General features: G+C 45.9%; 1 protein-coding gene across 6 annotated transcripts in view; it reads right to left on the bottom strand.

Annotated features, from left to right (window-relative positions):
• The window catches only part of LOC139407341 (myelin transcription factor 1-like protein), a 131269-nt gene that overhangs the window by 44240 nt on the left and 61426 nt on the right, over positions 1-25603 (bottom strand). For 3 of the 6 annotated variants that reach the window (XM_071151049.1, XM_071151052.1, XM_071151050.1), the window contains exons 6-12: positions 23174-23679; positions 20996-22165; positions 13879-14013; positions 12905-12995; positions 5964-6074; positions 5426-5658; positions 2927-3234 (exon numbers count right to left, since the gene is read on the bottom strand). In XM_071151049.1, the coding sequence (XP_071007150.1) occupies positions 2927-3234; positions 5426-5658; positions 5964-6074; positions 12905-12995; positions 13879-14013; positions 20996-22165; positions 23174-23679 (2554 nt within the window). The remainder of the gene's footprint in view (positions 1-2926; positions 3235-5425; positions 5659-5963; positions 6075-12904; positions 12996-13878; positions 14014-20995; positions 22166-23173; positions 23680-25603) is intronic. The other 3 variants (XM_071151051.1, XM_071151054.1, XM_071151053.1) reach the window with 2 other exon arrangements.

The following is a 25603-nucleotide window of genomic DNA, read 5'->3' as shown; positions in this document are numbered from 1 at the left end:
GGGCCCTGACAGTACATCTCAGTAAGACCAAAATAATGGTGTTCCAAAAAAGGTCCAGTCGCCAGGATCACAAATACAAATTCCATCTAGACACCATTGCCCTAGAGCACACAAAAAACTATACATACCTTGGCCTAAACATCAGCGCCACAGTTAACTTCCACAAAGCTGTGAACGATCTGAGAGACAAGGCAAGAAGGGCATTCTATGCCATCAAAAGTAACATAAAATTCGACATACCAATTAGGATCTGGCTAAAAATACTTGAATCAGTCATAGAGCCCATTGCCCTTTATGGTTGTGAGGTCTGGGGTCCGCTCACCAAACCAACACTTCACAAAATGGGACAAACACCAAATTGAGACTCTGCATGCAGAATTCTGCAAAAATATCATCCGTATACAACACCAAATAATGCATGCAGAGCAGAATTAGGCCGATATCCACTAATTATCAAAATCCAGAAAAGAGACGTTCAATTCTACAAACACCTAAAAGGAAGCGATTCCCAAACCTTCCATAACAAAGCCATCACCTACAGAGAGAAGAACCTGGAGAAGAGTCCCATAAGCAAGCTGGTCCTGGGGCTCTGTTCACAAACACAAACAGACCACACAGAGCCCAAGGACAGCAGCACAATTAGACCCAACCAAGTCATGAGAAAACAAAAAGAGAATGACTTGACACATTGGAAATAATTAACAAAAAAACAGAGCAAACTAGAATGCTATTTGGCCCTAAACAGAGAGTACACAGTGGCAGAATACCTGACCACTGTGACTGACCTAAACTTAAGGAAAGCTTTGACTATGTACAGACTCAGTGAGCATTGCTATTGAGAAAGGCTGCCGTAGGCAGACATGGCTCTCAAGAGAAGACAGGCTATGTGCACATTGCCCACAAAATGAGGTGGAAACTGAGCTGCACTTCCTAACCTCCTGCCCAATGTATGACCATATTAGAGACACATATTTCCCTCAGATTACACAGATCCATAAAGAATTTGAAAACAAACCCGCTTTTGATAAACTCCCTTATCTACTGGGTGAAATACCAGTGTGCCATCACAGCAGCAAGATTTGTGACCTGTTGCCACAAGAAAAGGGCAACCAGTGAAGAACAAACACCATTGTAAATTCCATCCATATTTATGCTTATTTATTTTCCCTTGTGTACTTTAACCATTTGTACATTGTTACAACACTGCACATAATATGACATTTGTAATGTCTTTATTGTTTTGAAACGTCTGTATGTGTAATGTTTACTGTTCATTTTTATTCTTTATTTCACTTTTGTATATTATCTACCTCACTTGCTTTGTCAATGTTAACACATGTTTCCCATGCCAATAAAGCCCCTTGAATTGAATTGAGTGAAGTGGATACTAATTTATCCTCCTTCTTGGCCCACTCTGCAGCCCACACTGTCTTTAAGAGGAGATGAATGTACAGAACATGGAATATCCCCGCGGCGCTCTAGTGATGATTATGGTGATGATGGCGATGATGATGCTGGCGATGATGATGAGGATTATGGTGATGGTTCGCACAGAGACGGACTGCCACAGAGCAAGACCATGTCCTTACAGAGAGGTCACTCTCTCTCACTGTCGCCTCCACAAAGGGGTATGATCACAAGAGAAAGACATGGGTAAGAGAGAGAGAGAGAGAGAGAGAGAGAGAGAGAGAGAGAGAGAGAGAGAGAGAGGAAGACAGTGAAAGGTATACAGAGAGAGAGAGAGAGAGAGAAAGGTATACAGAGAGAGAGAGAGAGAGAGAGAGAGAGAGAGAGAGAGAGAGAGAGAGAGAGAGAGAGAGAGAGAGAGAGGAAGACAGTGAAAGGTATACAGAGAGAGAGAGGAAGACAGAGAAAGGTATACAGAGAGAGAGAGAGAGAGAGAGAGAGAGAGAGAGAGAGAGAGAGAGAGAGAGAGAGAGAGCGAGAGAGAGGGAGAGAGAGAGAGAGAGAGAGAGAGAGAGAGAGAGAGAGAGAGAGAGAGAGGCAACTGAAATCATCGATCCATTCCAGGCTGTCTGAAAAAGCCAAGGGCTCCACTCCATCGTGCCCACAGTGCATATATTTCTCCCACAGCCTCAGATGCTGTACTGCTCTCATGGCTGTGCCTGGCCCTCCACAGTGTAATGAATGGGACACATAATCACAGGATGCTAGGCCAGGCTTCATTATTCTGTGATAAGCAAAGCAGCAATGCCTAAATCAAGTGGCATAGAAAGGCATCTGACACCTAGCCTTGTGGATGAGGCTCTGACTCATTGCTGACTGGATCAGACAAGGGCCCACTTTTCACTTGAACTGACTAATATCCTTATTGTATAGAAGATATAATACACATGTAGTCTGATAGATTGAAATAGCATTAAAGAAAGCGTGAAAGATAGGGGAAAGAAATAGACAAAGGGATAGGGTTGGAGAGAGATAGAGAGTGAGAGAAAGAAGGGCAGAGAGATGGAGAGAGAGAAGGAAAGAGAGGTGCAGAGAGAGAGACGGTGTAGTAGAGAGAGAGGTGTGGTAGAGAGCAACAGAGAGAAGGTGTGATTGACAGAGAGAGAGAGAGAGAGAGAGAGAGAGAGAGAGAGAGGTGTGGTAGAGAGAGATAGAGAGGTGTGGTAGAGAGAGACAGAGAGAAGGTGTGATTGACAGAGAGAGAGAGAGAGAGAGAGAGAGAGAGAGAGAGAGAGAGAGAGAGAGAGAGAGAGAGAGAGAGAGAGAGAGAGAGGTGTGGTAGAGAGAGAGAAGGTGTGGAATAGATAGAGAGAGGTGTGGTAGAGAGAGAGATAGAGAGGTGTGGTAGAGCGAGAGAAGGTGTGGTTGACAGAGAGAGAGAGTGACAGACAGCAACGCAGCACCCGAGACCTGCTGCGGAGTGTGGGTGAGGATGAGTCTGGGCTGCAGCCCTCCCTACCTGGGAGAGGAGATCCTGGGGCTTGCCTCCCAGGCCATGGGGCATCTCCCTGCAGCGCGTGGACAGGTTGAGGATGGCCGTGGCGGCCATGTGAGCAGCCTCTGTATCCTGTGTGTAGTCAAAGCTGCTCTTACTGCAGGTGCTGCTGGCGCTGCTGCCGCCCCCTCCTCCTCCCCCTCCGCAGCTCAGACTGCTGCTGCTGGGAGCGTATCTGCTCGTCGTGCTGCTGGGAGCGTATCTGCTCGTCGTGCTGCTGGGAGCATAGCTGCTAGTCGTGCTGCTGGCTGGGCTCTTACAGTAGTGCTTGGCTGCAGGGAGGGAGCACAGTGGACAGTTCATACACATACATACTTAACACAACATACGGAACATGACATATGGAACACGACATACGGTACACGACATACGGATCACGACATACGGAACACGACATACGGAACACGACATATGGAACACGACATACGGAACACAACATACGGAACACAACATACGGAACACGGCATACGGAACACGAAATACGGGACACGACATACGGAACACAACATACGGAACACAACATACGGAACACAACATACGGAACACGGCATACGGAACACAACATACGGAACACGACATACGGAACACGACGTACGGAGCACGACATACGGAACACGACATACGGAACACGACATACGGAACACAACATACGGAACACAACATACGGAACACGGCATACGGAACACGACATACGGAACACGACATACGGAACACGACATACGGAACACAACATACAAAACACAAAATACAGAACACAAAATACAGAACACAAAATACAGAACACACATGAAGGACAATACATTATACATGTACACACACTCATACAGTACATGTATACAGAACATGAATACAGAACATATATACAGATCACTCATACAGAACATGTATACAGAACACACATACAGAACACACATACGTAACACTCATACAGAACATGTATACAGAACACACATACAGAACACATATACAGAACATGTCTACAGAACACTCTTACAGAACATGTATACAGAACACTCATACAGAACACACATACAGAACATGTATACAGAACACACACACATAACATGTATACAGAACACTCATACAGAACATGTATACAGAACACTCATACAGAACATGTATACAGAACACACATACAGAACACTCATACAGAACACTCATACAGAACATGTATACAGAAGACTCATACAGAACATGTATACAGAACACACATACACAACACTCATACAGAACATGTATACAGAACACTCATACAGAACACGTATACAGAACACACATACAGAACACACACAAAGAACACTCATACAGAACACTCATACAGAACACACATGCAGAACACTCATACAGAACATGTATACAGAACACTCATACAGAACACACATACAGAACATGTATACAGAACATGTATACAGTAACAGACAATAATGATACCAAAGCAGAAGGCCAGATTTTACCCCCCAAATATGAAATATTGAAATGGAGATGCATAGAAAGACATGACATATACATTTAGAGGACACAGACAGACAGGCAGACAGGTAGACAGGTAGACAGGCAGGCAGGCAGGCAGGCAGACAGACAGACAGACAGACAGACAGACAGACAGACAGACAGACAGACAGACAGACAGACAGACAGACAGACAGACAGACAGACAGACAGATAGATAGATAGATAGATAGATAGATAGATAGATAGATAGATAGATAGATAGATAGATAGATAGATAGATAGACAGACAGATAGATAGACAGATAGATAGATAGATAGATAGATAGATAGATAGATAGATAGATAGATAGATAGATAGATAGATAGATAGATAGATAGATAGATAATTACTAACACCTACAGGGAAGTCTTTCAATGGAAGGTTTGCTCCATGGTGAATGCTGTGTGAGAGCAAATGATTGTGCTCTTGGTTGGAGAAAGAGGAGAGGGCGACAGAGATGGAGAGCACGAGGAGAGAGCTAGAGGGAGAGAGAGAGCGCGCAAGCAAGAGGGATGGGAGTGGTGTGAATATGGTCTTGGCAGTAAGGGCTTGCAGGCAGCAGAGTGTGTGAGCGAGCGGGGAATGCAGAAGCCCTGAACGCATCCACATTACAGGGAGCTGAGACAAAAACCTTCCAACCAGCAGCTCCAAAATGAATCAAACAAATGGGTTGTGTTCTATGTTCATCTCCAATCCAGATTGGGGTTGTTCTCTCTAATTGTGAAGGATGCAAAATCAAATTGATGGAAATAAAAACATTGGTTTTAGGCATGCACATATACTGTATTTCAATAGTTAATCTGCGTTGTATAAGTGTCGAGTCTATCGCTTGTTCAACATATTTACAACATTGTCAAAGCACCGATCTAGAATCTGGGAATAATGTGTGTGTGCGTTCGTGTGTGTGTGTTCGTGTGTGTGTGTGCCAACATGCATGCGTGCATCAGAGCGCACAAGCAGTCGTTCCCTACCATCATATCCCTTGGGTGAGGTGTCCGTGTCCCGTCCGTGGGCCTTGGGGGCCAGGCCTGTCTTCCCCCTGCTGTAGACGTGGTGCTGGCTGTCGTAGCCTTGGCCGTAGTCGAAGCTGGTCTTGGAGTACTTCTCCAGCTCCTTGGCCAGGTTGGAGCGCGGCGTGCTGGTGGACACGTTATTTTTGTAACCGTACTGTGGGATCTCCAGCTGTTTCACAAAGCACATTGGCCTGGAAGATAACCATGGACAGGGGGGGGCGTGTTTGTGTACACGCGGTGAGAGCGGTCTGACTGTCTGACTGCATGGTGTACGTCCTCACTGAACCACTAGGGGGACTTCATTTGTAAGAGCATGAATCATAAGCACTGCTACGCTAGGCATTCTATTGTTCTTTCTACATCTACATGAAGTAGGATTTGAAAGCAGAGAGAGTGATGGAGGCCAGTGTTTACATTCACGGCTACAGGGAATGCACTGGGATGAGCGGGGAGGCTGGGGGAGTGGTGGTCATGTGATGAAGGTGTGAGTGAGTACCTCAGCACACGATCTGAAGCCTGGCTGGACTTGGGGCCCCCGTCACATGGGATGTGCTTCTCCTGGACTTTAACCATCTTCTCTGCAGCGGCGATGGGGCACCCCGAGAGACTGCAACAGCATTCACACAATGGAGTGAGGCCTAATTAGCCAGAACACACACACACACATGTACTGTACGCACGCACACACACACACACGACACACACACACACACACACACACACACACACACACACACACACACACACACACACACACACACACACACACACACACACACACACACACGTGCCTACACTCTGCCTCTCCGATAACAGACACATCCTTTCAATCAACTAAATTTGGCTTTGATTTAAACAGAATTGCACATTTTAAGCTATAAAATGGAGCCCCACGTATGAATTATGTATTTCCTATGGCCTAGTTTTTTATTGCAAAGCCGGAGCTTTGCAGATACATATTATTGGCTGCCTGGGTATGAGGGGCTGCTGAGCTTCAGAGAGATCCCCTCAGCTAGATACTGCAGTCCTTTCAGAGGCATTCTGGGTAGGCTCAGTGGGGAGAACTGATTAACCACCATGCCAGCTACTGTACTCCCTTCTCTCCTCCTCACCTCCTCTACATCTACATGCCTTCCCCTGTTGTCCTCTCCTCCTCTCCCCCTCTCGCCTCTCATCCTCACCTCCTCTAATGCATTCCCCTGTCGTCCTCTCCCTCTCCCCCTCTCGCCACTCGTCCTCTTCTCTACATGCCTTCCCCTGTCGTCCTCTCCCTCTCCCTCTCTCGCCTCTCGTCCTCTCCTCCTCTCCCCCTCTCGCCTCTCCCCCTCTCCTCAACAAGCCTTCCCCTCTCGTCCTCTCCTCCTCTCCTCCTCTCCCCCTCTCGCCCTGTCGTCCTCACCTCCTCTCCCCCTCTCGCCCTGTCGTCCTCTCCTCCTCTCCCCCTCTCGCCTCTCGCCTCTCGTCCGCTCCTTCACTCCCCCTCTCGCCCTGTCGTCCTCACCTCCTCTCCCCCTCTCGCCCTGTCGTCCTCTCCTCCTCTCCCCCTCTCGCCTCTCGTCCTCTCCTCCTCTCCCCCTCTCGCCCTCTCGTCCTCTCCTCCTCTCCCCCTCTCGCCTCTCGTCCTCACCTCCTCTACATGCCTTCCCCTGTCTTCCTCTCCTCCTCTCCCCCTCTCGCCTCTCATCCTCACCTCCTCTAATGCATTCCCCTGTTGTCCTCTCCTCCTCTCCCCCTCTCGCCTCTCATCCTCACCTCCTCTACATGCATTCCCCTGTCGTCCTCTCCTGCTCTCCCCCTCTCGCCTCTCATCCTCTCCTCCTCTACATGCCTTCCCCTGTCGTCCTCTCCCTCTCCCTCTCTCGCCTCTCGTCCTCTCCTCCTCTCCCCCTCTCGCCTCTCGTCCTCTCCTCAACAAGCCTTCCCCTCTCGTCCTCTCCTCCTCTCCCCCTCTCGCCCTGTTGTCCTCACCTCCTCTCCCCCTCTCGCCCTGTCGTCCTCTCCTCCTCTCCCCCTCTCGCCTCTCGTCCTCTCCTCCTCTCCCCCTCTCGCCCTGTCGTCCTCACCTCCTCTCCCCCTCTCGTCCTGTCGTCCTCTCCTCCTCTCCCCCTCTCGCCTCTCGTCCTCTCCTCCTCTCCCCCTCTCGCCCTCTCGTCCTCTCCTCCTCTCCCCCTCTCACCTCTCGTCCTCACCTCCTCTACATGCCTTCCCCTGTCTTCCTCTCCTCCTCTCCCCCTCTCGCCTCTCGTCCTCTCCTCCTCTCCCCCTCTCTCCTCTCGTCCTCTCCTCCTCTACACGCCTTCCCCTGTCGTCCTCTCCTCCTCTCCCCTTCTCGCCTCTCGTCCTCTCCTCCTCTCCCCCTCTCGCCCTGTCGTCCTCTCCTCCTCTTCCCCTCTCGCCTCTCGTCCTCACCTCCTCTCCCCCTCTCGCCCTGTCGTCCTCTCCTCCTCTCCCCCTCTCGCCTCTCGTCCTCACCTCCTCTACATGCCTTCCCCTGTTGTCCTCTCCTCCTCTCCCCCTCTCGCCTCTCGTCCTCACCTCCTCTACATGCCTTCCCCTGTCGTCCTCTCCTCCTCTCCCCCTCTCGCCTCTCGTCCTCACCTCCTCTACATGCCTTCCCCTGTCGTCCTCTCCTCCTCTCCCCCTCTTGCCCCTCGTCCTCTCCACCTTCTCCTGTCATCCTCTCCTCCTACCCCCGTCTGCCCTCTCCTCCTCTTCTTCTACCCCTCTCCATCTCTCATACCCTCCCCCCTCTCCCCCTTACCTCCTCTCCTCCTCTACCCTCTCTCCACCTATCGCTTTCTCCTCCTCTTCTTCTCCTTTCTCCCTCACATGTTCACCTTATAAGATGCCTCTTTATACACATACAAACCAGTCACTCTCACATACACACCAGTCACTATCATATACAAACCTGTCACTCTCACATACAAACCAGTCACTCTCGCATACAAACCAGTCATTCTCACATACAAACCAGTCACTCTCACATACACACCAATCACTCTCACATACAAACCAGTCACTCTCACATACACACCAATCACTCTCACATACAAACCAGTCACTCTCACATACAAACCAGTCACTCTCACATACAAACCAGTCACTCTCACATACAAACCAGTCACTCTCACATACACACCAGTCACTCTCATATACAAACCAGTCACTCTCACATACAAACCAGTCACTCTCGCATACAAACCAGTCATTCTCACATACAAACCAGTCACTCTCACATACACACCAATCACTCTCACATACAAACCAGTCACTCTCACATACACACCAATCACTCTCACATACAAACCAGTCACTCTCACATACAAACCAGTCACTCTCACATACAAACCAGTCACTCTCACATACAAACCAGTTACTCTCACATACAAACCAGTTACTCTCACATACACACCAATCACTCTCACATACAAACCAGTCACTCTTACATACAAACCAGTCACTCTCACATACAAACCAGTCACTCTCACATACACACCAGTCACTCTCACATACAAACCAGTCACTCTCACATACAAACCAGTCACTCTCACATACAAACCAGTCACTCTCACATACAAACCAGTTACTCTCACATACACACCAGTCACTCTCACATACACACCATTCACTCTCACATACAAACCAGTCACTCTCACATACAAACCAGTTACTCTCACATACAAACCAGTCACTCTCACATACAAACCAGTCACTCTCGCATACAAACCAGTCACTCTCACATACAAACCAGTCACTCTCACATACAAACCAGTCACTGTCAAATACAAACCAGTCCCTCTCACATACAAACCAGTCACTCTCACATACAAACCAGTTACTCTCACATACAAACCAGTTACTCTCACATACAAACCAGTCACTTTCACATACAAACCAGTCCCTCTCACATACAAACCAGTCACTCTCACATACAAACCAGTCCCTCTCACATACAAACCAGTCACTCTCACATATAAACCAGTTACTCTCACATACAAACCAGTCACTCTCATATACAAACCAGTCACTCTCACATACAAACCAGTCACTCTCACATACAAACCAGTTACTCTCACATACACACCAGTCACTCTCACATACACACCATTCACTCTCACATACAAACCAGTCACTCTCACATACAAACCAGTTACTCTCACATACAAACCAGTCACTCTCACATACAAACCAGTCACTCTCCCATACAAACCAGTCACTCTCACATACAAACCAGTCACTCTCACATACAAACCAGTCACTGTCAAATACAAACCAGTCCCTCTCACATACAAACCAGTCACTCTCACATACAAACCAGTTACTCTCACATACAAACCAGTTACTCTCACATACAAACCAGTCACTTTCACATACAAACCAGTCCCTCTCACATACAAACCAGTCACTCTCACATACAAACCAGTCCCTCTCACATACAAACCAGTCACTCTCACATACAAACCAGTAACTCTCACATACAAACCAGTCACTCTCATATACAAACCAGTCACTCTCACATACAAACCAGTCACTCTCACATACAAACCAGTTACTCTCACATACACACCAGTCACTCTCACATACACACCATTCACTCTCACATACAAACCAGTCACTCTCACATACAAACCAGTCACTCTCGCATACAAACCAGTCACTCTCACATACAAACCAGTCACTCTCACATACAAACCAGTCACTGTCAAATACAAACCAGTCCCTCTCACATACAAACCAGTCACTCTCACATACAAACCAGTCACTCTCACATACAAACCAGTCACTCTCACATACAGACCAGTCACTCTCACATACAAACCAGTTACTCTCACATACACACCAATCACTCTCACATACAAACCAGTCACTCTTACATACAAACCAGTCACTCTCACATACAAACCAGTCACTCTCACATACACACCAGTCACTCTCACATACAAACCAGTCACTCTCACATACAAACCAGTCACTCTCACATACAAACCAGTCACTCTCACATACAAACCAGTTACTCTCACATACACACCAGTCACTCTCACATACACACCATTCACTCTCACATACAAACCAGTCACTCTCACATACAAACCAGTTACTCTCACATACAAACCAGTCACTCTCACATACAAACCAGTCACTCTCGCATACAAACCAGTCACTCTCACATACAAACCAGTCACTCTCACATACAAACCAGTCACTGTCAAATACAAACCAGTCCCTCTCACATACAAACCAGTCACTCTCACATACAAACCAGTTACTCTCACATACAAACCAGTTACTCTCACATACAAACCAGTCACTTTCACATACAAACCAGTCCCTCTCACATACAAACCAGTCACTCTCACATACAAACCAGTCCCTCTCACATACAAACCAGTCACTCTCACATATAAACCAGTTACTCTCACATACAAACCAGTCACTCTCATATACAAACCAGTCACTCTCACATACAAACCAGTCACTCTCACATACAAACCAGTTACTCTCACATACACACCAGTCACTCTCACATACACACCATTCACTCTCACATACAAACCAGTCACTCTCACATACAAACCAGTTACTCTCACATACAAACCAGTCACTCTCACATACAAACCAGTCACTCTCGCATACAAACCAGTCACTCTCACATACAAACCAGTCACTCTCACATACAAACCAGTCACTGTCAAATACAAACCAGTCCCTCTCACATACAAACCAGTCACTCTCACATACAAACCAGTTACTCTCACATACAAACCAGTTACTCTCACATACAAACCAGTCACTTTCACATACAAACCAGTCCCTCTCACATACAAACCAGTCACTCTCACATACAAACCAGTCCCTCTCACATACAAACCAGTCACTCTCACATATAAACCAGTTACTCTCACATACAAACCAGTCACTCTCATATACAAACCAGTCACTCTCACATACAAACCAGTCACTCTCACATACAAACCAGTCACTCTCATGTACAAACCAGTTACTCTCATATACAAACCAGTCACTCTCATATACAAACCAGTCACTCTCGCATACAAACCAGTCCCTCTCACATACAAACCAGTCACTCTCATATACAAACCAGTCACTCTCACATACAAACCAGTCACTCTCACATACAAACCAGTCACTCTCACATACAAACCAGTCACTCTCACATACAAACCAGTTACTCTCATATACAAACCAGTCACTCTCATATACACACCAGTCACTCTCACATACAAACCAGTCACTCTCACATACAAACCAGTTACTCTCATATACAAACCAGTCACTCTCATATACACACCAGTCCCTCTCACATACACACCGGCACTGCTTTTGTGTGAGAGATGAATGTGGTCTCTGGGCCTCTCCTAATAGTTTCATATCCGTGCCATAAATAAAACATTGATACAGCCGGAACACACACACAGTCACAGACAGACACACGCAGATTTCAAAGTGGTGAGGACCGTGTGACAAACTGACAGGACTGCTGTCAGTATCATCGAGTTTCCATGACAACAGCGAGGAGGAGAGAAATGAGAGACACATGTACAGAATTCTCTCTTTTTTTCATACGTCTTGCTATGCACTGCTCCCCAACACTACTAATGACTACACGGTGTGCGTGCCAGTCCCAAAGGACGTGTTCTATATAACATAGCCTCCAGCAACTGGGGATGGTAAGGGAGGTGTGTGTGTGTGTGTGTGTGTGTGTGTGTGTGTGTGTGTGTGTGTGTGTGTGTGTGTGTGTGTGTGTGTGTGTGTGTGTGTGTGTGTGTGTGTGTGTGTGTGTGTGTGTGTGTGTGTCTGTGTGTGTATCGTGTATTCGTAGTGTATGCATTGTGAGTGTTATTGTCTAGGTACCTATATACAGTATGTACAGAACATTGACTAACTAACTTGTTGGAAAGGTGGCATCCTATGACGGTGCCACGTTGAAACTCACTAAGCTCTTCATTAAGGCCGCTCTACTGCCAATGTTTGTCTATGGAGATTGTGTGCTCAATTTTATACACCTGTCAGCAATGGGTGTGGCTGAAATAGCCGAATCCACTAATTTGAAGGGGTGTCCACATACTTTTGTATTTGAAGGGGTGTCCGTGGTGTACAGTATATACAGTATGTATAGGTGTGTGTTTGTGTGCACAGTATGCAGAATGTACTCATCTTAGCATCCTCCAGGCTTTGTGCTGCTCTACTGGGAAACTGTGGCTCAGCCTCTAAACCCACCTAGCTACAAACAATAGATTCCTGACCCTGAGATACACTGGTAGCCAGTGACTATGACAACCCCACATATTCCTATGTTTTACTTTTTTTCTCTCTTTACATCCTGAACAAAGAGATCAGACTATAAATGTAGCTATTCCAATATTTATTATTTTCTCTCCCAGTGCATGCCCTGCCTGGTTGCCAGCCACTCACCTGCGGTGGGAGTTCCTGTTGCTATTGACATGGCCACGCCCCGAGCAGCCAGGAGTAGGGCACTTTAGAACATTTTCATACATTGCAAGAACTTAGGACAGACAGGGAGAGGTGAGAGAGACAGCGAGGGGTTAGGAGCACCCAGAGTCAGTGGTTATTGTCCAATTATAATTTGTTAGTGAGCAGAAAAAGTGTCATGCACTGTTACGGTCAACTGTCCTGTTGATGCTCATGCAAGCAGCAGAAAAATAATGGATTGAATCAAGCAGCATTCAAAGGTAGTCAGCGTGTTGTTAGTCATTCTGAAGCATCTTGATGGACTAATCCATAAGAATTGAAAATGGTATCTAGGCAGACATTTGCTGTGATATTTAATGTTACATATGACATATTATAAACTGGGTGGTTCAAGCCCTGAATGCTGATTGGCTATCAGACCGTATATCAAAGGTATGAAAAAACATTTCTGTTTACTGCTGTAATTACGTTGGTAACCAGTTTATCATAGCAATAAGGCACCTTGGGGGTTTGTGGTACATGACCATTATTGTTGCGTCGTGCATAAGAACAGCCCTTAGCCGTGGTGTATTGGCCATATACCACACCTCCTCGGGCCTTATTGCTTAAGTATATATTTCCTTTACAGAAGCAGGAGTAGAGGTAAGTCTGGTCAAAAATAAGTAGCCTCACAAAGAGATGCTTTTATGTATAAAATCTATAGAGGAGACATCACTTTGCATGCAAGCATCAAGCAGGATGAACGCAAAGAAAGAGAGAGCATCCCCATGCTGATCGGAGGACGACCTCACGTGTCAACCCAACACAAGAACCATGGCAGGGCATTTAGTGGAAAAGAGGTACACAGAAACTCAAAAGAAAATGAGAAAAAGGTTGTTCTACATTGCACTACGAGAGGGCAACAAACAGTCTAAATGCCCCCAAGCACAGTACGGAATGCAGTGTGCAGCACTTACTTTCTGGTGGCACCCTGTCCTTGTGGGGGCAGCCTGACAGGCTCCTGTGGTGGGGGTAGAGACCCGTGACGTGGCCTGTCCCATCACAGCCCGGGGTTGGACACTTACTCTCCTTCTTGTCCCCCCTTGAGGAATCTACCAAGGAGAAAAAAAAGGGGTGGGGGGTTCAAAAGTCATCTATCAAGGTGAGTGTTCGACTGGTTACTACAGCATGTCACCCTAGAAACCAAAATGAATGAAATGTCCCATCCACTGTTGTTTACCGAACTTCATTTAGAGTGTCATATATTCATATTGTATTTGAACTGTATTATCCCCCCAAATTTAGAGGGGGTAGGACGAAACACAGACTATAGTCACACCTGATTTATCAGTTTATCATGGCAATACATGTTCCCCCCACATTTCCCCCACGTTCGCTGCGGAAAATCTGTGCAATTGTTCAATCCCAACATCCCAGAAATGCAATTTTATATTTCAGAAAAAATGTACACTTGCTGTAGAGATAACACAGAATGACTAAGCCTGTGTGAAACTGGCTTATCAGCAGTTCTCCCATATGTCTATCTGGGGCCTCGCTATCGCTACCATCTCCACCAATCCTCAATGGTCCCCCAAGGACAAGGAACAATCCCAACTATGTTGAGCAGAGGCCGTGTGTATGAACATTGTCTCTGTGCGTCACAGCTAGATTGTTTTTATTTAGAACTAGTAATGGATCACAGAGCTATCAATATTCCTGACCCCATGGCAACATTAGAAAAATGAAATCCCCCACAAGGCCATAGTCCCTGCCTTTGATGATGAAGATTTTGAATTGAAATAACTTGATGATAGATTATCTAATGCGATTATGACCATTCGAAAAAAAGAACTAGCATGTTGCCAGATCTGTAAGGTCTTACCAAAGCCTTATATAGCCCTGGGTCTTACTAGTACAGTCACCTATATGGTCTTCAGACTACAATTATACGTAATATTCCTTGAGACCTCCCCACTAGCTTTCTGTGCTAATGGAAGTTAATAACACACCATTACAGTACATATCTGTGATGACCACCAATGGGTGGTCCTTAATAATAGTAATTTTGTTATGCGATTTTTGCATGATTTCACGCCTGCCATTCAACATCCTGTGGCTACTGTTGGCAAGATGTGTTGTGGAAGACGACAAGCAATGGGCAGAATTACCTGGAGAAATGACTTCAAGTGACTTTGGATTTCTACTACTTCAGTATAATAGGAACTTAAATGTCACATATTATAAGGTTAAATAATGCCTGAACATCCAATTCAGTGTGGTTTCTGAATATAGCAGTGATAACACCCAACATTTGCTACTGCATATATTGATCTGACGCCTCTATGTCACACCCTGATCTGTTTCACTTGTCTTTGTGATTGTCTCCACCCCCCTCCAGGTGTCGCCCACCTTCCCCATTATCCCCTGTGTATTTATACCGGTTTGTCTGTTTGTCTGTTGTCAGTTCGTTTGTTGCCAGTTCGTCTTGTTTGTCAAGTCAACCAGCCTTTTTGGTATCAGCTCCTGCTCTCAGTCTCTCTTTTCTTGTCCTCCTAGTTTTGGCTCTTGCCTGTCCTGACCCTAAGCCTGCCTGCCTTTCCTGTACATTTGCCCTGTTGCTGAAATAAACATTGTTACTTCGACACGGTCTGCATCTGGGTCTTACCTTGTCCTGATACTGTATGGATCTTTAAAGTTTATAGAAGAATAATTTGATCTTCAGTTCAACCAAATCAAATCAAATGTTATTGGTCGCATACACATACAGTATTTAGCAGATATTATTGCGGGTGTAGCGAAATGCTTGTGTTCCTAGCTCCAACAGTGCAGTAATATCAAACTATACAAAAAAATCTAAAAGTAAAACATTTTAATTAAGAAATAATAGAACGAGCAATGTCAGAGTGGCATTGACTACACTACTGTAGAATACAGAATATACAGTTGAAGTCGGAAGTTTACATACACCTTAGCCAAATCCATTTAAACTCAGTTTTTCACAATTCCTGACATTTAATCTAATACCTTGACTTTGTTGACCTTAAGCCATTTTGCCACAACTTTGAAATCATGATTGGGGTCATTGTCCATATGGAAGACCCATTTACGACCAAGCTTTAACTTCCTGACGGATGTCTTGAGATGTTGCTTCAATATATCCACATCATTTTCCTCCCTCATGATGCCATCTATTTTGTGAAGTGCACCAGTCCAGCCTGCAGCAAAGCACCACCACAACATGATGCTGCCATCCCCGTGGTTCCCGGTTGGGATGGTGTTCTTCAGCTTGCAAGCCTCCCCCTTTTTCCTCCAAACATAATGATGGTCATTATGGCCAAAAAACTATTTTTGTTTCATCAGACCAGAGGACATTTCTCCAAAAAGTATGATCCCATGTGCAGTTGCAATCCGTAGTCTGTCTTTTTATGGTGGTTTTGGAGCAGTGGCTTCTTCCTTGCTGAGTGGCCATTCAGGTTATGTCGATATAGGACTCGTTTTACTGTGGATATAGATACTTTTGTACCTGTTTCCTCCAGCATGTTCACAAGGTCATTTGCTGTTGTTCTGGGATTGATTTGCACTTTTCGCACCAAAGTACGTTCATCTCTAGGAGACAGAAAGGGGCTTCTTCCTGAGCAGTATGATGCATGGTCCCATGGTGTTTATACTTTCGTACTATTGTTTGTACAGATGAACGTGGTACCTTCTGGCATTTGGAAATTGCTCCCAAGGAGGTCTTGGCTGATTTCTTTAGATTTTCCCATGATGTCAAGCAAAGAGGCACTGAGGTTGAAGGTAGACCTTGAAATACATCCACAGGTACACCTCGAATTGACTCAAATGATGTCAATTAGCCTATCAGAAACTTCTAAAGCCATGACATAATTTTCTGGAATTTTCCAAGCTGTTTAAAGGCACAGTCAACTTAGTGTATGTAAACTTCTGACCCAGTGGAATTGTGATACAGTGAATTATAAGTGAAATAATCTGTCAGTGAACAATTGTTGGAAAGATTACTTGTTGTTGTTACTTGCACAAAGTAGATGTCCTAACCGACTTGCCAAAACTATAGTTTGTTAACAAGAAATTTGTGGAGTAGTTGAAAAACTAGTTTTAGTGACTCCAACCTGAATCTATGTAAACTTCCGACTTCAACTGTACATATAAAATGAGTAAAACAGTACGTAAACATTATTAAAGTGACTAGTGTGACCAGGGCAGACGAGTAGCTACAGTAATAAACTTTCAGATCAATGTCTTTTGTGTCCTTTGGAATGTTACTCAAAACACAGCATCTCTGTCCAACGACCATGAACGTGCCACCACCACCCATCTGATACTACCGTAATGACCCGGTCTGAAATGTTGCTCATTCATCTGCTCTGAAGCTATCTTATGGATTAATAACAGCATACACAGAGATGGGATGGCTCACTCCCATGCTTGACAAGCCAAGCGTCTGATGTTAGCATGCCAGACTATTTTAACAACATAAGTTTGAAGTTGACGCTGCCACTGCAATATACAGCATGGAGACCAGCTGGGGGAAATGTTTCTGTCCCAGGGAGTAGCTGAACTATTGGGCAAGGGGTCAAGTAAATGTCCAATATTACTAGATCCATGGGCTAAAAAAGATATCAGAGTTATTCAGCTTGATGTTACGTAATTCTGTTTCTGTGGGCCCTATTGGCATCTGTTGAAACCTATTTCAGCAGGAACTGATAGCCTATGTCTTTAAGAGTTAATTTAATATCACGTCTACATACATTCCATACCTTTGTCTGTACATTATACCTTGAATCTATTCTATCGCGCCCAGAAACCTGCTCCTTTCACTCTCTGTTCCGAACGTACTAGACGACCAATTCTGATAGCCTTTAGCCATACTCTTAACCTACTCCTCCTCGGTTCCTCTGGTGATGTAGAGGTTAATCCAGGCCCTGCAGTGCCTAGCTCCACTCCCACTCCCCAGGTGCTCTCATTTGTTAACTTCTGTAACCGTCAAAGCCTTGGTTTCATGCATGTTAACATTAGAGGCCTCCTCCCTAAGTTTGTTTTATTCACTGCTTTAGCACACTCCGCAAACCCGGATGTCCTAGCCATGTCTGAATCCTGGCATAGGAAGTCCACCAAAAACCCTGAAATTTCTATCCGTAACCAAAACATTTTCCGACAAGATAGAACTGCCAAAGGGGGCGGTGTTGCAATCTAATGCAAAGATAGCCTGCAGAGTTCTGTCTTACTATCCAGGTCTATACCCAAACAATTCGAGCTTCTATTTTTAAAAATCCACCTTTCCAGAAACAAGTCCCTCACCGTTGCCACTTGCTATAGACCACCCTCTGCCCCCAGCTGCGCCCTGGACACCATATGTGAATTGATTGCCCCCAATCTATCTTCAGAGCTCGTGCTGCTAGGTGACCTAAACTGGGACATGCTAAACACCCCGGCCATTCTACAATCCTAGCTTGATGCCCTCAATTTCACACAAATTATCAATGAACCCACCAGGTACAACTCCAAATCCGTTAACACGGGCACCCTCATAGATATCATCCTAACCAAATTGCCCTCCAAACACACCTCTGTCAAACGACCACACCTCATCACTATCAAACGCTCACTAAACCACTTCTGCAAGCAGGCCAGGCCTTCTAATCGACCTGGCCCGGGTATCCTGGATGGATATTGACCTCATCCCGTCAGTAGAGGATGCCTGGTTATTCTTTAAAAGTGCCTTCCTCACCATCTTAAATAAGCATTCCCCATTCAAAACATTTTGAACCAGGAACAGATATAGCCCTTGGTTCTCTCCAGACCTGACTGCCCTTGACCAGCACAAAACATCCTGTGGCGTTCTGCATTAGCAGAAATGTGCATCTTGTAGCACAAACTCAAAAATGTTCCGGGACACTGTAAAGTCCATAGAGAATATGAGCACCTCCTCCCAGCTGCCCACTGTTCTGAGGCTAGGAAACACTGTCACCAGCGATAAATCCACTATAATTGTGAATTTCAATAAGCATTTTTCTATGACTGGCCATGCTTTCCACCTGGCTCCCCCTACCCCGATCAACAGCCCTCCACCCCCCACAGCAAATCGCCCAAGCCTCCCCCATTCCTTATTCACCCAAATCCAGATAGCTGATGTTCTGAAAGAGCTGCATCTGAACCCTACAAATCAGCCGGGCTAGACAATCTTGACCCTCTATTTTTATTATCTGCCGAAATTGTTGCAACCGCTATTACTAGCCTGTTCAACCTCTCTTCAAAGGGGGAGACACTCTAGACCCAAACTGCTATAGACCTATATCTATCATACCCTGCCTTAATAAGGTCTTCGAAAGCCAAGTTAACAAACAGATTACCAACCATTTCGAATCCCACCGTACCTTCTCCGCTATGCAATCTGGTTTCCGAGCTGGTCAAGGGTGCACCTCAGCCTCAAGGTCCTAAACTATATCATAACCGCCATCAATAAGAGACATTACTGTCTAGCTGTATTCATCGACCTGGCCAAGGCTTTTGACTCTGTCAATCACCACATTCTTATCGGCAGACTCAACAGCCTTGGTTTCTCAAATGATTGCCTCGCCTGGTTCACCAACTACAACTCGGATAGAGTTCAGTGTGTCAAATCGGAGGGCCTGTTGTCCGGACCTCTGGCAGTCTCTATGGGAGGGCCACAGGGTTAAATTCTCGGGCCGACTTTCTTCTTTGTATATATCAATGATGTTGCTCTTGCTGCTGGTGATTCTCTGATCCACCTCTACGCAGACGACACCATTCTGTATACGTCTGGCCCTTCTTTGGACACTGTGTTAACTAACCTCCAGACGAGCTACAATGCCATACAACTCTCCTTCTGTGGCCTCCAACTGCTCTTAAATGCAAGTAAAACTAAATGCATGCTCTTCAACCGATCACTGCCTGCACCTGCCCGCCCGTCCAGCATCACTACTCTGGACGGTTCTGACTTAGAATATGTGGACAACTACAAATACTTAGGTGTCTGCTTAGACTGTAAACTCTCCTTCCAGACTCACATTAAGCATCTCCAATCCAAAATTAAATTTAGAATCGGCTTCCTATTTCGCAATAAAGCATTCTTCAATCTTGCTGCCAAACATAGCCTCGTAAACCTGACCATCCTACCGATCCTCGACTTCGGCGATGTCATTTACAAAATAGCCTCCAACACTCTACTCAACAAATTGGATGCAGTCTACCACAGTGCCATCCATTTTGTCACCAAAGCCCAATATACTACCCACCACTGCGACCTGTACGCTCTCGTTGGCTGGCCTTTGCTTCATACTCGTCCCCAAACCCGCTGGCTCCAGGTCATCTACAAGTCTCTGCTAGGTAAAGCCCGCCTTATCTCAGCTCACTGGTCACCATAGGAGCACCCACCCGTTGCACGCGCTCCAGCAGGTGTATCTCACTGGTCACCCCCAAAGCCAATTCCTCATTTGGTCGCCTTTCCTTCCTGTTCTCTGCTGCCAATGACTGGACTGAACTGCAAAAATCACTGAAGCAGGATACTCATATCTCCCTCACTAGATTTAAGCACCAGCTATCAGAGCAGCTCACAGATCACTGCACCTGTACATAGCCCAACCAACTACCTCATCCCCATACTGTATTTATTTATTTATCTTGCTCCTTTGCACACCAGTATCTCTACTTGCACATTCCAGTGTTTAATTGCTATATTGTAATTACTTCGCCACCATGGCCTATTTATTGCCTTAACTCCCTTATTCTACCTCATTTGCACTCACTGTATATAGATTCTTTCTACTGTATTATTGACTGTATGCTTGTTTATTCCATGTGTAACTCTGTGTTGTTGTATCTGTCGAATTGCTTTGCTTTATCTTGGCCAGGTCACAGTTGTAAATGAGAACTTGTTCTCAACTGGCCTACCTGGTTAAATAAAGGTGAAATAAAAATCAAATTAAAACAATTAACCGAAATGCTGTTGACACTGAGTGCAACATAAATACTGTACAGATCAGGGTGAAGATACTAGCTGACATAGGGGCTATTGTGTGAATGGGGAGAGTGTTGAGAGTTTCAGGAAGTGGTTACCTTTAGGGTAGTATGCTCTCTTTGACCCGTCGTGGTGCATTCTGGACTTGCGCTCCTCAGCCCCGCTGCTCTGTCGGGGGCTGTGCTCGCCGCGATGGTGGTGATTATGATTGTCCCTCCGGACCACCGCATGATGTCCCTCCAAGGCCATGCGGTCCCTCATGACCTTGGCTCGCTCCGACTCCATAGCAATGGCCTTCTCCAGCAGGGACAGATTGCCTTTTGTCATGTCGAAGGCCTCTTCTGAGCGATCTGAGGCCACCGATGTGGTGTCCTCATCCCCGTCCTGGTGGCAGCTGGCCGAGTAGCCCGTCCTTGAGGCCGGGCTCAGCTGCTCCTCCAGCTTCATCAGGTTGACCATGTCTGAGTAGTTGCGCTCCAGGGACCCACGCTCGTCTGGCTGCTGGCCCTGCTGGCAGCTCTCGTACCTGGGCAAGTGGTGGTGGTCCTGAGGCTGGTGCTGAGCCTGATGGTGCTGGTGCTCGGTTTGGTGCAGTAGGTGGTGGTGGGGCTGGTGAGGGTGGTGGTTCTGATGTGCCTGGTAGTGGTGCAGGCCCGGGTGTCCAGGGCGGTCAGATGGAGACGTCTCGTTTAGCTTGCGGGCCAGGTCAAAGCACTGGTTCCTCAGACACTCCAGGCTGTTGAGACACACCTCCTCTTCGCTCTCCTCAGCCTGACCCCTGACCCCATGATGGTGGGACCGGCCGTTGGGATGCTCGCCGTCATCCACCCCTTCTAGGCAGCCGTCTTCAGGCAGCATGGCACCGTGGCCCTGCGCCAACAGCTTGAGTGAATCCACTGTCTCCCTGACCACGTCACTGTCCAGGTCCACGCTCAACTCGCCCTTCCTGCTCCCGCCGCGCTCGCTAGCCTCTTCCTCATCATCATCATCGTCCTCGCCGGCACTGTTGGAGGAGTTACTGTTCATCTCTGACTCGGTCATGGCCTGGTAGGCAGCGTCCTCTGCTATCTTCCCCAGGTTGAGAAGGGACTTGGCCACCAGCTCATCGTAGTTTTCATACTCTTCCCCGTTAGGGCCGATGTTTGGACCGGGGCCGCTGTTGTTGTTGTTGTTGTCCTTCTGTCCCATCGAGTGATGCCTTGATTGTCCACTATTTTTGTAGCGGTTCCCTGTGGTCATGAAAGGAAGGATAGACCTTTCAGCCCTTACTATAGTTGGATAGATGAAGAACAAGACCATCATAGTTTAATTATTTGAGATATTAATATGAAATTCAACATCTTTCATAAACATTCCATCTAGTTAGATTTTGATCTGCCTTTGATCTTGCAGTTCTGTGATTTTTACTATCAATCCCTTCAATGTATTACTTATTGTACAATGGTTTGGATATTAATCATCACATGTAATGGATTATGTTTGCATTAATAGTTTGATGTTGTACATCATATATTTGGCCAGTCATTACCAGTATTAAATCCTTTAAATAAAATGCGTAAAAGTCAAATCCAATATATCTAGTACGACTAATAAACCAAATGCCAAATTAATCCATTCAAATTAATTTACTTTTCAACTAATCATGGATCATGAGTCAATGTGGTTGTAATAATACATTTCAGTGTTGATTTTAGGGACAGCGGCATATGAGACCGTGGGAGGGAATAAAAGAGGCGTATGAGGTGTTCCGGTTCGGGAGCACGAAATGTCCTCGGAGAAGGCATTTCCATGGGGGGGGGGGGGGGGGGGTTAATAACTCAGCGAGCTCCTCTCTCGATAGCTCTTGAAGGCACTGTCAGAAGCGATTGAGGACAAGAGAGAGAGAGAGAGGGAGACAGAGGAAGATGGAGTGCCAATGGAGGGAGAGCAGGCGCATCTGGTGCACCGAAGGTAGAGAACCACTTATTACACCCCCCTCCTCCTGAGGACCTTACTGGCCACATGCTCACGGAGACCATCATGCCTCTCTCCCTCTGCCCAGACAGACCCCTTTCACCAATTCTATTCTCTCTGAGGTATTATGCCTCCGTCTCTCCATGATTGGGTATGGCTCTCACTGGCCACATCAAAGGTGCATCACTTTGATTAGAAGTATATCTTTGATTCAAGGACCTCATTTCTAGTGGCAGCTTATTAGTCCATCAAATAACTCCCAGCTCCACCCAACTCTATCACCCTCTCTTATTTCCCCAGAAACATTGGAAATATGCACTCACCTGGCTCATGGTGCACTTCTTCCTCCTCTTCTTCCTCATGTTCATCTTCATCACCCTCATCCTCCTCCTCCTCTTCTTCTTGCTCTTCATCATCCCCATCCTCTGCTTCCTCGTCTTCCTCTATCCCATCCTCCACCTGTTCTACCTCTACTGGCCCTACTACCGCTCTCTCCCTCTCCACCTCTTCCTCCTCTTCCTCCTCTTCCCCTTCCTCATCACCTTGCTCCTCGTTATCCTCCGAAAATCCTTCCTCCTCCTCCATCTCTTCTCCCTCTTCCTCTCCCTCACCTTCCTCCTCTTCCCCTTCCTCCTGGATCTCCCCCTCTAACTCCCCCTGCTCCTTCTCCTCCCTCTCATCCATGGGTTCAGGTTCATAGCAGGGGTAGATGGCAACAGTGTCCTCCTCTGGGTCGGGAGGGGTTAAGAAGGGCCTCCTCTTGGGGGCAGGCTCCAGAGGCTGTTTCTCCTGGGTCTTCCTCTTTTTGGCCAGGGGGCAACCATAGACACTAAATACAAGACATGAGAGGAGTAGAGATTTGTTCAATGGCCTTAATGAGATAAGGGTTCTGTATCTCTAGAGATACCGTGTTATAGCCAGATATAGCCAATCTGGCACAATGTTAATGACTTCTATATCAGTTCAAATCTGGAGGATTCATAATGCAGTCCAACAGGCTCAGAGAGAACGTCAATCATTGCATAATGTCAACTAAACAAGAATCGAAATATATATTTTCTAACCAATTGTACATACATACAGGAAAATGCATTCTCTACTTCAATTACATTCCCAAACGCCACTGCATTTCAAAAACCCAGCAGACATCGTTTAGAAGACTCAGCCTCCAAAATGTAAAACCAATGCTTATTCAACCAGCCCTCAATTACACAACCAGCCCTCAATTACATTCCCATAATAATCATTAGCTGTTGAGAGATTTCCATTTAATTGCTCAAAAACAGTGAGTGAAATTATGCATGGTTTTAAAACCTCTCTGGGAGAGGGTCTAGTTTCCTGAATTTCCGTCTGACTGACATGCCCTGTTACTCAGGCCCAGAAGCCAGGATATGCATAATTGGTAGCATTGGATAGAAAACACTTTGAAGTTTCTAAAACTGTTAAAATAATGTCTGAGACTAAAAGAGAATAGATATGGCAGGCGGAAATCCGAAGATTCCACTAGATGTCAACAGTCTTTATTCAAGATTTCAGGTTTTTTGAAAAACAAGCAAGAATTTTGCAAGAATTTTGGTGAGGAGATCACCGGAACAATCAGTCTTTGGGCGTGCGAGGGAGAGGGCGCGCGCTTACTAATTTTGCTTTCCTATTGAACATACTACTTTCCATGCGAAATATTATAGTTTATTTACATTTTAGAGTACCTGAGCATTAAATAGAAATGTCGTTTGACTTGTTTTGACGAAGTTCAGAGGTAGCTATTTGGACTCCTACGTCTGCATGTTGAACGAGTGGATTACTGAAATTACTTTTTGGGATAAAAATAAGGATTTTATCTAACAAAATGACCATTCATGTTGTAGCTGGGACCCTTGATGTGGGGTGCCGCCCTAGACAATCGCATGGTATGCTTTCGCTGTAAAGCCTATTGTAAATCAGACAACACAGTTAGATTAACAAGAATGTAAGCTTTTAAATGATTTAAGATACTACGTACGTACGTTCATGAATGTTTAATTTTACAATTATATATTTGAATTGCGCGCCCTCCAATTTCACCGGATGTTGTCGGCTGGTGTCCCGCTAGAGGGACGCATAACCCTAACTTAATGTGGATGTCAGGAAATCAATTACTTTATTTCCATATCTAGGGGCTTATTTATAGTTTGGAAGGAAAAGTTGAAGGTTGCTGTTCTTTATCAATGAGACTAGATTAGACAGTGATGAGATGCCACAGTTCTTTGAGTGGATGTGAAATAGTAGCAGTAACCTGGATTCCACACTCAACATTGCTCTGCCTGTTTCACCATTGTTGAAGGGAAACAAAAGTGAAACAGAGGGATACTCAGTGTGGAGTCCACAGGGGCACACTCCAACACTCAGACATCATTTACAAATGCAGTATATGTATTTAGGGAGTCCGCCAGATCAGAGGCAGTAGGGATTGATATATATTGATAGGTGCATAAGTTAGACCACATTGCTGTCCTGCCTGAGCATTTGATATGTAATGAGTACCTTTGGGTGTCAGGGGAAATGTGTCAGGGGAAATGTGTCAGGGGGAAATGGGTCAGGGGAAATGTGTCAGGGGAAATGTGTCAGGGGAAAATGTGTCAGGGGAAAATGTGTCAGGGGAAATGTGTCAGGGGGAAATGTGTCAGGGGAAAATGTGTCAGGGGAAAATGTGTCAGGGGAAAATGTGTCAGGGGAAAATGTGTCAGGGGGAAATGTGTCAGGGGAAATGTGTCAGG

The sequence above is a fragment of the Oncorhynchus clarkii genome, chromosome 4, assembly GCF_045791955.1.
Source record: "Oncorhynchus clarkii lewisi isolate Uvic-CL-2024 chromosome 4, UVic_Ocla_1.0, whole genome shotgun sequence".
NCBI classification, from domain to species: domain Eukaryota; kingdom Metazoa; phylum Chordata; class Actinopteri; order Salmoniformes; family Salmonidae; genus Oncorhynchus; species Oncorhynchus clarkii.
This window is presented reverse-complemented; position numbering and strand designations above follow the sequence as displayed.